A 12,202-nucleotide genomic window follows, 5' to 3' on the forward strand; every position below is an offset into this window, starting at 1 on the left:
CACCCACACTCTTGACCACTTGGCTACATATTTTGCTTTTTTTCCTCCAAAATATTGTGCACAATATTCAACATTTTGAACGTTGCAAGTACCGAATATTAATTTTTTTGTACTGTACATCACCTTTGGAAGAAAAACAAGACAAAAAAAAAAAAAAAATCGTACTGTACTATGCATGTATAGTACTGGTTTATTTTACAAAAAAAAATTTGCAATATTTTTTGCAACTTTTTTATGCAAACTGAAATTCAGAAAGACCAAGTCTCCTAACATGGGAGATTTCTACATCACTTAAAAGAAAGACAAAAAAAAAAAAAAAAAAAACTGCTGTATACATGCATAGTACTGGTTTATTTTTACAAAAAAGTTGCAATATAGAAATGCATTTATTTCTTGCAACTTTTTTATGAGTATTATGACAAACTGAAATCCAGAAAATTCCAAGGTCCAGCAAGACAGGTCTCCTGACATGGGAGATTTGTGAAGTTCAACTATACAGAAATAAATGAAGAAACTTTACATTGATAATCCGAAGTCAAAATACTTCACTCATAAGTAGTTGTTAATATTTCTAGATATTTTAACTGGAAAAAAATGTTAGCATTGATAAAAATTTAGACTAATTTTAATTGACCTACAAGTTAGTGTAAATGCATTATTTCATAACACAGCAAACAACACTGCAAAGACAGAATTCATGGGATACCTGGTTCCTGGGCAATGCAATGCTGTCACCCCTCCACTAATGGACGACCCACCATTTGGTAGGGATACAGGTACACTGCATTCACGTAGACGGTAATTCAACATGTGGACAAAGGTCATGAGTTAACAGACTTTGAAAGAGATGACAGTGGGTGCCCGACGCATGGGTCACTATTGCAGGTGGTACAGAAGTTGCACTACCCCCATTCAACAGTATTAATATCTCATCATGGACGCCACTGTGCGTGGAAAGTGGTGGATGAATGTGGCTATCAGTGCCCTGCACTGTTCCAGCCAACCAGAAAGCAACAGTGACATAAATCGCCGCCAACTTCAATAAGAGAGGTGCCAGAAACATCTTCACCAAGACTAGCGCAATCATTAGCCACAATAGGTTATGGGAGCCATGGATCCACCAGAGTCCCACTGCTAACACCACAACGCAGAACCCTAAACCGCAACTCGGCGAAAGAACATTGGCACTGGAAGTCAAATGATTAGTGACAGATCTCCTGGTCCATTGAGTCCCACTTCTAGCGCACAGGACAGTTTGTATATCTGGCGGAAAATTCTAAGCCAAGCACCTGTCATGTCAATGTTCAGGCAAGTGGGCGGTTGCTAACGGTATGGGGCATATTCAACTAGCACGTGACCCCTGGTACATCTAGACTCATCTCTGAACAGTTCAGGTTATGTATCCATTCCTTTCAGACTATCTGCATCCCTTCGTGAACCCACAGGGCAATGAACTCTCCCCACAGTCGTGGTGGCGAGAACATGGTTTGAAGAGCATTCTGCAGATTTTACCACCATGGAATAGCCTCCCCCATTCATCGGACATGAACCCTGTGGAGAATCTTTGGGATGCTGTGGAAATGTCCATTTGAGCTTCGGGCTCTCCACCCGGGAATGTGATGGAATTATGGACAGCAGTGCAGCAAGTACCTACAAAACACTTTCGCATTCTAGTGACCTCAATGCCTCACTGTGTGACTGCCCTTATCCGGGCAAAAGGTGAGCCTACCCTAAGCAGTATGCCATGATCTCTGTCCACTGTGTACAAAGTAATTAAGTTGTCATCATTTAAGGTTTCTAGACTAATTTTAATTAGTTTAGAATAGTTTTTTTAGACTTAATTCAACAGATTATACATGGCACTGACATGTTTTCCATATCATACCCCGAAATTTAGTTATCACCACCAACCACCTTACAGGTCTGTAAAAAGATTACTGCGGTAGAAGCAGCATACACTGTTCATTTGGTGGGGGGTGCAAAGTGAATGACTTACACTTGAGGAATGCTGAAATTAATGCCTATTTAATTTTTGGTGCGTAAGATGACTCCAGAGCGTGACTGCCAGACAATTTAACCTGGTGGTGGTATCATCTCCATCTCTCCCTCAACAGGCTAGGCAGTAAAATATTTAATCGTAGTGACTCACTGGCTGGTGATTAGTAGACTATTTCTAAGCCTTGCTAATAAGTATCTGTTGTCTTGTATTTGATGCCCTTTTTTTTTTTTTTTTTTGTCCATTTACATTGTTTTTCACTTTATGAAAGCTGAATGACCCTGCGAGGCAAGCTATAGTTTGTGCTACTCCATGCCTGGCTAAGTACACTTTAAGAGCTCGAAATTCACTCAAACTAAATGGATAGATTTAGTTTGAGTGAATTCCTGGAAGCATAAATTCTGCTTCACTGCATTCCAAATCCACATTTTTCATAAAACCTGAGTGTACAGTTGAACAAATAACAAAAACACATTACCACGTTCCGTCCATTACCAATTCTTAAATCGAACAATTGTGTTCTAATTAAACTTCAATGGCAACAATGGGCAAATTGTCCATTAAATTACTAAATGGTCAGCACACTGAAGACTAGATCTTACAGCTGTACCCACAGAGATTCTATAAATGAATTGAATAACTTAGCAAATGCTTTTCTGGGACTTCTCAACTGAATTCTGGAGGTGTCTATAAAGTGCAGAGGTTGCTAAGGTCAGGAAGTATTTCTGATTTTTTTTTTTTTTTTTTTTGAGTGCTTTATATAGTTGGTTAGCCTGTTTGCAGGATGAAACACTAGCCAGTTGACACAGCATGGTTCCATAAAGTCCCAACAGCCATGATGGAAACCAAGTACATGCTTAAATGTCTCAAATGTGAGAGGAAATAGTAGTGTCTATAAATTATACATTCTGTGGTTATATGTCCATAAAAGGTTTAACAAGAATGAAACCCAAAGCTTATCTAATGGTGCGGAAGGATAGAATGTAGTTCACGATTGTATTCTATCCTTTATATTCTTATAAGAAAAATCAGTCTTTCATTAAAACATGTTATAAGAAATTCACAAATTTCTTTAATTTTATGCCTTGTCAATATTAACCGTATTTTTTTTTTAAATATTGTAATCTAAGTCGCAAACAATTAGAGTTATATACAAAAAAATTTAAATTTTTATTTGCAATAAATTCACTACGCAAATTGTTTAATGTGCAATGTTGATCAACCTACTTGTGAAATTGAATAGACTGAAAAAAACATAGGTGTTAAATGTTTATTTCAATTCTGAAAAATACAAAAGTTATGATAGCACACCTTAAAACAACACTGTTTTTACTAAACAGCTTTTAAAACTTTACAGTAATGGAAATAAAAATTAACACAGGACCTACTGTCTGAAATCTCAATGAAGAAAATGAGTACAATAGTATTCTTATACCCAGTTCTATAATGCAAAAGTTTTGGCAGACAATTTTACCTGGAGTGGACAGACAAATCACAGTATCAGGAAACAATGCATAAGTGCAGCAAGTATACAGTCTCTTATCAATTACATGATCACAGGCAGAAAACCTGTTAACATGCAACAATACTACCAAATACCATTTGATGGTTGCACAGCAGTATCAAACAAGGTATTTAACTTTCCATCCCCCCACCCCCCTTAATAGCATAGAAGCTTTACAAGTGCAGACACCAGGATGAAGACATGAATTACAGCTCCAACTACAAAGGCAATGAACAAAATGAGCAAGATGATTTTATGCAAGCTTTATAAAGTTCTCTTCTCTGAAACATACAGTGATCTACGTCCATAAAAGGCTGTACACCTTGTTATGTATTACATTACACAATATTCAACAGACTGTACATCTTCCCTGAATAACATACATCACCTTCTCTAATGGCACAACCCCAATTTTTTTTAGAATAATCTACAATGAACTAAGCATAATATCAACATCACTGAAATACCATTAGCCCATGTCTGATTAAATAGATAAAGTGTAACCAAATTAACTAAATCAAGGTCATTAAACCCCCTGGAACAACTTCAAGTGCCACTAGCAAGGAGGTGATGATTTAAAAAGTGACATGTCTAAGTCTTTAAAGACCTAAAACACAAAGAGGCAACAACACTGACACCACTGCATGTTGCAGAAAAGTTGAGACTGTCAAATATCGCACGTGTGACTAACACGTGTATTGCTACAATGCACATGTCTAAGTACAAATAAACAGTATGTGATGAAACCAATGTATGAATGAATGGATGAGTGGATGAATGAATGAACAATGACATGATGCACAGATAACACACCTACTCCAATAACCCCTACATGAAGAACTATAAACAGGGTTCTAAGACAGCAGGTAATTTAGATCGATTCCCTGTGTTTACAAACAGGTGAGCTGATAACATTACTCATCGTCATCTTCCTCCTCCTCTTCCTCCTCATTATCTTCATTTTCTTCAACCTCTTCTTCCTCCTCCTCCTCCCCAGATTCCTCATCCTCTGATTCGTCCTTTTTCTTAGCTCCTCCAGCTTTAGAGGGTGATGGTCCTTTAGCTTTTTTGCCTTTATATGCTTTTACCTCCTAAAAAAAATTAGAACTGAAAATCAGTAACATGATTTGTGTCGTTATCCAAATGTGAACTGTTAATCATAAGATTTCTTATACAGTGATCGGCAAGTAATCTTGAGGATATGTTTTGTAATGTAACATAATGGTAGCTTTTATTCCCTGCTCTATACATGCATTAATATCAGCCACTTAGTGCAAGGAAGCTATTGGCTTTTGCTGAATTGCCCAAAAAAATTAATTAAAAAAAAAAAAAACTAGATTCTTTCCTCCTAAATTAAGTCACTATCCATCTAAACTTACTGCCTTACACTAACAGCCAACTACCCCAAAGGTAACTAACTCTGGGGTAGGAGAAGACTTGGGCCTCCAATGTCACCTAATTCCAACTTTTTTTTTTTTTTTTAAATCTTTGTGGGTATCTCAAAGAGATTAGAATCCACAAACTATTCCCTCACTGAATAAAGCACAAATGAAGGTGGAATTTTTTTCAATGTTGGAATACTGAAATTTTTTTTTTGTGTGCAAATTTAATAAATCCAAATGAATGCAAAAGTAATTATAGCAGCAACCAAGTCTACAAACAATTGTCTAACACATAAAAGCTAATAAATATGAATAAAAAGAATAAATCAGAACTCCAGCTAAAAGTAACACATTTTTAGCCCCTTGATGAAATTAGCTGATTAATCTTATGTCAATAATGACGTGTTATACATTTTTCCCTAAACCTTATTTAAATCCCCATCCCACTCAATTCTGCATAATATTTTGCATTTATTGTTAATCTATTTTGTTGCTTCACTGTATTGTTTACAGCACTGTACTTTTATTCCATATGCTTATTAACATTACACCTATGAAGTTTTACACCTATCCTACCAACAAAAAATAATCTACTTATGTCTGGCATTGTCCACTGCAGTAATTTGCATTCAAAATGCAGTAGTGTTCACTACTGTTGTGTCTGGAGGCCATCTGATAAGATTGGATAAAACAGTTGTCTATTTGTTTGCTGCTTTATATTTCCTATATCGTGTTTCTTTTGTGGTTAGTTTATCTTATCATACTTGTTTTGCACTTTTACACTTTTTTGGCACCAGCAGTCAGGTGGCACAGTCTAAATTTATTTATTGGCTTAACTTTTGCTATATTTTCCTTATATTTAATATTTTCAATTTTTTTTTTTTTAAATTCATGTCCCTTCCGCTCCTTTTCTACTTCTATCCTCATTTTTTTATTTATTCATTTCTTTGCTCTTTTTCTGCAGTTTCCATATTGCCTCAATATTACTTATTGTGTATATATATAGAAATAAAGAAAAATAGATAAAGGTAAATAGTAATAATTGTATCCATATGGCATATGGAGAGAAATATATGACACAAATGACAAATGTCCAAATAACAAAGAGCCACCAGTGCCTTTTAGCTAAAACAACCTGCATGTTTTTTTTTTTTTTTCTTAAACTGTTACTTTTTTTTTTTCTTTTTTTGAAAGGTAATCACCCCTACACCTATTTATATACCACACTGTTCAATTCCATAACATTTCAATCTGAATTTCAAATAATTTTTAATTCTTTTGTTTCATTGTTTTCAGATTTTCAGCTTTCAGCATAAATCTGACAACAATGGCTGAAAAATCTCTTTTGAATTTAAAAATTATTTTCATGCTGACATTTATTGAAAAGGTAGTGGGAGGGGGGAATAGCAGCATGGAGATTAATAGAAAATTGTATACAAACAGACAATATTTGAAAAACTTCAGCAGAGTAATCTCAAGAGTGCCAAAACACTGATTGCATATTCTGTCTGGAGACAATGTGCTGGTGGAATCGAGACATTCGGCAAGTTTGTTATTTGGTTATTAGGAGCATTAGCAACTAAGGCCATATTGCTCCGGGGATATCTGGTGGTCATTCCCTGACCTTTCCGCATCCTCCAATATTTGGTCACTGGTTCAAACCCCGGTCTAATCAAGGAGTGTGTGCTACGCACTGCTGCTCCTGCCCACCTGCCTACAGAGGCACAATTCATTCAGCAAGTCGGAGGTGGACAACAGCCTATGGTATGGTCTGAAGATGGGTTCTGTTTCCAAAACAATGTATAATGATTTAGTTAACTATCTGAATAGTTCGATTATTGTTCAATAATATATCATCTGGATCTAGATTTCTATAATGCCTACTTACTCTTATACCATCTGAATATTAAGAGGTTATAAGAGTAAGTAGTCATCATAGAAATCTAGATCCAAATGATATTTTCGATCCTGGTGAGACAGATATACTTCATAATATACTGCCAAACCAAATACTTACCTTTCAGGTAGAGTGTTGTAATGGAGGAAATTTAAGCAAACAAAGAATTACAATTCTGTTATGTTACAGTGCAGATAGCAGTATAAAACTGCATTTAATTGTAGTTAGTAAATTTTCCAAGCAAAGATGTTTTAAAGGAGTTATTAAAACAACTTCTGTACGATTATGAGGTTCAGCTTACAGTCACTCTTAAGCATTGGTTGAGACTGGCTGGGGGAAGGGGGGGACACAAATTAATTCTAGATTTTATGGCCAAGGCACTAGGTTGAATACATGGCTGTTGTTTTACCTCCCATTACCACAAGTTTCATGCAGCCACTAGATCAAGGCATTATTTACAACCTCGAGAGCATAGAGCCCACCTATAAGGAACTTGATCCACAACAAAGGAGCAAATCAACTGCAGCTGAAATGGAACATCTTGGATGCTATCTGAAATATTGCTGCTCAAGACACTATTAAGTGTAACAACGTAACTGTTTCAAGAAAGTGGCTTTGCAGAGAACAGCATTGAAAAATAGTCCAGAAAATGAACATGACAGACAGTGTTTAAGAATGGGGGGGGGAGACCTGGAATGAGCATACGGATTGTTTTTGACAGTTTGGGGAGTTTTTTTGGTGAATGGTGAAGTTGCTACGACACCAACACACCAACCTAAAAAAACTATTGATAACAACAGGCATTTTTGTTAGCCATGACAAAAGTGTTCGAAAAAAGATGTCCAAAATGCACTAAACATAAGAGAGAATGTGATTTCTTGCATTAACATTAATAAACACCTACTCCATAAAAAACTGTGACAAATAAATTAGATTTAGATTAAAGTAGTAACTGATTTATATGTTTCCTTTAATATTAAGACATTCTTTTTGTTATTAGTTTGTGAACCTAATTAGTATGAACCTACATACTATTAGAATTTTATTCCAATTATATTGTTTCAATTCTCTTATTTTATCTTATAAAAAAAATATCTAAACAAAATATGTATTATTATGGGGAGGGCATTTATTGTTTTTATCTTTCCTATTGTTTTGTTATTATTTATTAATATTGTTAAATATATGTACAAAAAAAAAATGACACTTTCAGCAGACCTCATTACTACAAACCTTGTTATTACAAAAATAAGCCCTTGAACTGCATATTAATGAGATTCTACTGTATATGCATTACTTCACCAAATAGTTTAAATCGATGTGTCTAATGCACGTGGCATACAATGAGAAAAATTAACAAAAAGGTGTGCTGTACTGTATGCACACCTAGATGGAAAATTGTATTCACAATAATCTATTACTTACGTGCCCATTCTCTCAACTTCTGATTGGTACAAATACAATGCTTCTACCAGTCTCAATTAAAAATAGGGCCAACTGTTACAACAAACCAATAGTTAAAGTTACAGGAATATACAAGCACCGGCATATTTCTAGGTCTCATGGAAATGAATTTGTAAACTATTAAAAATCAGCACTTAGCATAAACAGGAAAGTATGTTTATGCTAATTATGGATGCCTTGACACGAGATTTGAAATTTGAGTTCCTCTCGTGATTTTTATGCAATATCAAGGCTGACTGATCTCTAAAGACAAGCAAATTTCGAAATTCAAAATGTTTAATTAGTATTGTGTTGATTATAGCCCAAAATACACATTACTTATTAAGCAGATCAATGAAATAGGGTAACAAAATCAAGGCTTTGTAACTTCCAACACTATAGGATTTCATATTAGCAATCAATCTATTCATGCTGTTGCACAAAACTGTAACATCCTAGATCATGGCAGCTGCTTTTCACAAATGTCATGGTGTTTCTACAGCTCTGAAATGCTAATACAGACCTTAACTGATAAGAAGGCAAGGAGCACTCAGAAGATCCTATCAGTCCTCAATGAATACAATGAACTAGGAGCTTAGGAAGGCCACTGGAAGTGATAATAGTACAAAAACAAATTCTTAATTTATTGCCTGTGATAAATTGAACAAATTACCTGTTCAATTCAACTTCCATCTTTTCACAATTGGAGATGTTATATAATGTATTAGGAAAACTGTACAAGCAATAAACAATACTAATGTACAGGCTAGTAAACAAAGTTGATATCGCAATACATCCAGTATAGCAACATATCTGCATAAAATAAGGAAATGAACCACAAACAGGTCGCAGTAATAACTTTAATTGAAGAATAATTTAACAAGAAATGCATAGGGCAAGATTGCCACAATACAGTAGACTGGATTATCAAGGGCAGATTAGTAAACAGTACTACTGTAAAATCCATAAAATGGAAGAAAAAAAAAGTTGACATGGCAACACATCCAGTACAGAAACTGTGTCTGCATAAAAGAAGGAAAGGAACAACAAACAAGTCACAGTAGCAGCTTAATTGCTTTATGTAGACAGAAATATTTTCATTAACAATACATAACCATCATGTGGAATCAACTACAGTTAATTCATGTACTATTGCACTTTCCCGATGATCACTTGGCTATGCGTAATACTCACTGACCCTTTCAGACTTCATCAATTTTATATTTTATCATGAATCAACACTACAAAATAAAACATATCCGGGGTTGTAATGACCTTCAGGGGTTTTGCATAATATGCATAAAAATCTTTTCACGTCCTAGGGGCATTCATATAGAAAATCTTACAATAAACTTATTACTGATTTTTTAATCTTAATAATTCAAATAACATGAAATAGTTATAAATGCATACCTTTTCATATCGAGCCTTATCTTTAGCAGCCAATGCCTCATACTTTTGCTTTACATCATCAGACACTTCATTCCATCTTCTACCTAATTCTTTTGCAACATCTCCAACAGTAGCATCTTGCATTGTTTCTTTCACCTTCGGTCTCTCATCATTGCAAAACCAAAAGAAAGCAGATCTAGAAGGAAAATTAAAACATAAAAATGACCAGGTACATGTTTGGCTGCATACACCCACAGCAGAAACCAAAAGTGATTAGTCTGTTAATTTCCTAGATCCTTTAGTTTCTTGCTTTTGCACCCCTCTGGGTGGCAGTGTAAAAAACAAAAATATATGCACATGGTATGTTTACTTTCAATCAGGGATTTGGGGGGGGGGGGGGGGGGGTTCAGAAAGAGGTGAGAAATTGTTTTAAAAAATGGGAAGCTTGAAAAATGCATTCTTAAATTCTGATATAACACTGTATTTAGTATACAGTATCAAAATTAATAATAAGATTGAAAATTTTTTGAAATATTATAAAAACCCAATAAAGTATACAGCCTAAATAAATAAGAAATAATAATAATAATAAAAAAAAAGCCCCATGCTAAATTTCCACAGCAATAGTGGTTTTTTATATATATATATATATATATATATATATATATATATATATATGATGCCAAAAAATTTTTACTACTAAAATTTATCCCAATTAAAAAATAATTAATGGTGGAAATCAAGTGACTACCATATTGGAGAAATACTCAAGTTCACACTTAGGTGATTCTAATAGTTATTTAAATTCATAGCTTTTATTTTGTTAGTTTGGTATCAAATATGCCACAGTACCACCAATTGATCAAATGTCACAGTTAATATTAGTCACACGGTACTAGAAAGATTAGGCTTTTGCTGCACACGCAAAAAACCCTCAGTTCAACTTAAATTTACCGAAGCAATTTACTTCAACTGTTCATGCAGGCAATTTGTTCTAATACCTAACACACTGGCAAAAACTCTACAAGTCTACTGAATCTTAATTCTTGGTTCCTAGTTCTGGCAACATTCATTATCATTAATATTTCATTTCATTTATCTTACCATCTCCTCTGAGATTTATAGATCTTAAACAGATACACTAAGACAACTGGTGGCCAGGCTCTGTAGCTCACATTCAGTCCATTACATAAATATCCTTTTATATACCTCAATATGCCCATCTGCGGACCACTTCAAGATGCTCAATTTTTTTTGTTGCTTCAGCAACATGTGTAGGTAATATAAATAAATTAAAAAGGAATGAGACACCTTCCTTTAAAAACATAAGCAAGATTGAACTCATTTATTTCCAGTTCAAAATTATTTGAAAAAAAAATAAGTTTACCTCAATATGACACATGGAACTGACAATGCTTTGACTGTATGTTGTGATCACAGGAATGAAAATAAATTCTGTTTATACTCCGGCACGACAACCAAGTCAGTAGAGTTTACAATAAATCGTCAATACAAATATTTATTGTATTTAGTAGTCACGGGCTTGAACCTCGGTGCGCTCAAGGAACGCGTGCTATGCACTCTCACTCCTGACCACTGGGCTATGTCAGGCCTATAGGGGCGAGCATGAAACTTAAATAGGGATTATGTCTTCGTGCACACATATAAAAGACCACAAATTGCAGATTAGATAGGGCCGACAAACATTAACAAAATCCGCATGTAATTTAATTTCGATGGTTTATGCAGTTAGTCTCATATAATTACATTGAGACAGCAAGTCTCAATGTAATGGCCTCGTTAAATAAAAAAAAGTATGTTTTTCGTTAACGTAATGAAAAGCTAATTCTGCCGCTGATGAGCGAGAAGCAAAAAACTGAGGCAACATGAAAATTAAAAGGAAACTGCATAAAACTTTGATAGCGAGTTGCAATCACCAGAAGAAATGTTGTATACCAAGTCATGTTTTTGTGTTGTGAATAAGGAAAGGACTGAATGGTTGTTTAGTGTAGCGTGCAATTTCCGTATTGGCCTTTCAAAAATTTTAAATTCGGTATCTATGTTTGCCGGCCATTACAAATCTCTGATTCGCAGTCTTTTACACGCATGCACAAAGACAAAATCCATATCTAAGTTTCATGCTCACCCCTATTCGGCAATTTCCATTCCTGTGATCACAACATATGATCGAAAAGCAGTCAGCTTTAGGAAGGAAAATCGTTTTTTTGTTTTTTTTTTGTTAAATCCTTTTAATTAATTTTTTACCTGATTTTTAATTGTGTTAAATTGATTTATTTTTTTTTACTGTAATGTAAGATTTGATTTTTTTCGTTTTAATTTCTGGAGAGTATCATATGAAGGTGTTCTACATGTCATATTGAGGTAAACTTCTATTCTTTTACAAATATTGATACCAACATAGAACGTATTGAGCATTACAGATCCAATTCATACTATCAAGATCAAAATTATATATAGATAGAAATTTAGTAAGGTGACTACCACTTCAGTGACTGCAAGAACAGCAGATAAATGAGGAAAGCAGTTTAATTGCCAGAAGTTATAATAAATTATTAAAAGTTAGAATA

General features: G+C 34.5%; 1 protein-coding gene across 2 annotated transcripts in view; it reads right to left on the reverse strand.

Moving 5' to 3' along the window:
- Nucleotides 1-3,245: 3,245 nt before the first annotated feature.
- LOC150089159 (high mobility group protein DSP1-like) overlaps nt 3,246-12,202 on the reverse strand; it is a 92,227-nt gene continuing 83,270 nt past the window's right edge. For both annotated transcript variants that reach the window (XM_090388170.1, XM_090388179.1), the window contains exons 4-5: nt 9,636-9,810; nt 3,246-4,591 (exon numbers count right to left, since the gene is read on the reverse strand). In XM_090388170.1, the coding sequence (XP_090244296.1) occupies nt 4,415-4,591; nt 9,636-9,810 (352 nt within the window). In that variant the 3' untranslated portion in view covers nt 3,246-4,414. The remainder of the gene's footprint in view (nt 4,592-9,635; nt 9,811-12,202) is intronic.

This window comes from Mastigoproctus giganteus, chromosome 2, assembly GCF_048544385.1.
Source record: "Mastigoproctus giganteus isolate SK-2022 chromosome 2, ASM4854438v1, whole genome shotgun sequence".
Taxonomy (NCBI): domain Eukaryota; kingdom Metazoa; phylum Arthropoda; class Arachnida; order Uropygi; family Thelyphonidae; genus Mastigoproctus; species Mastigoproctus giganteus.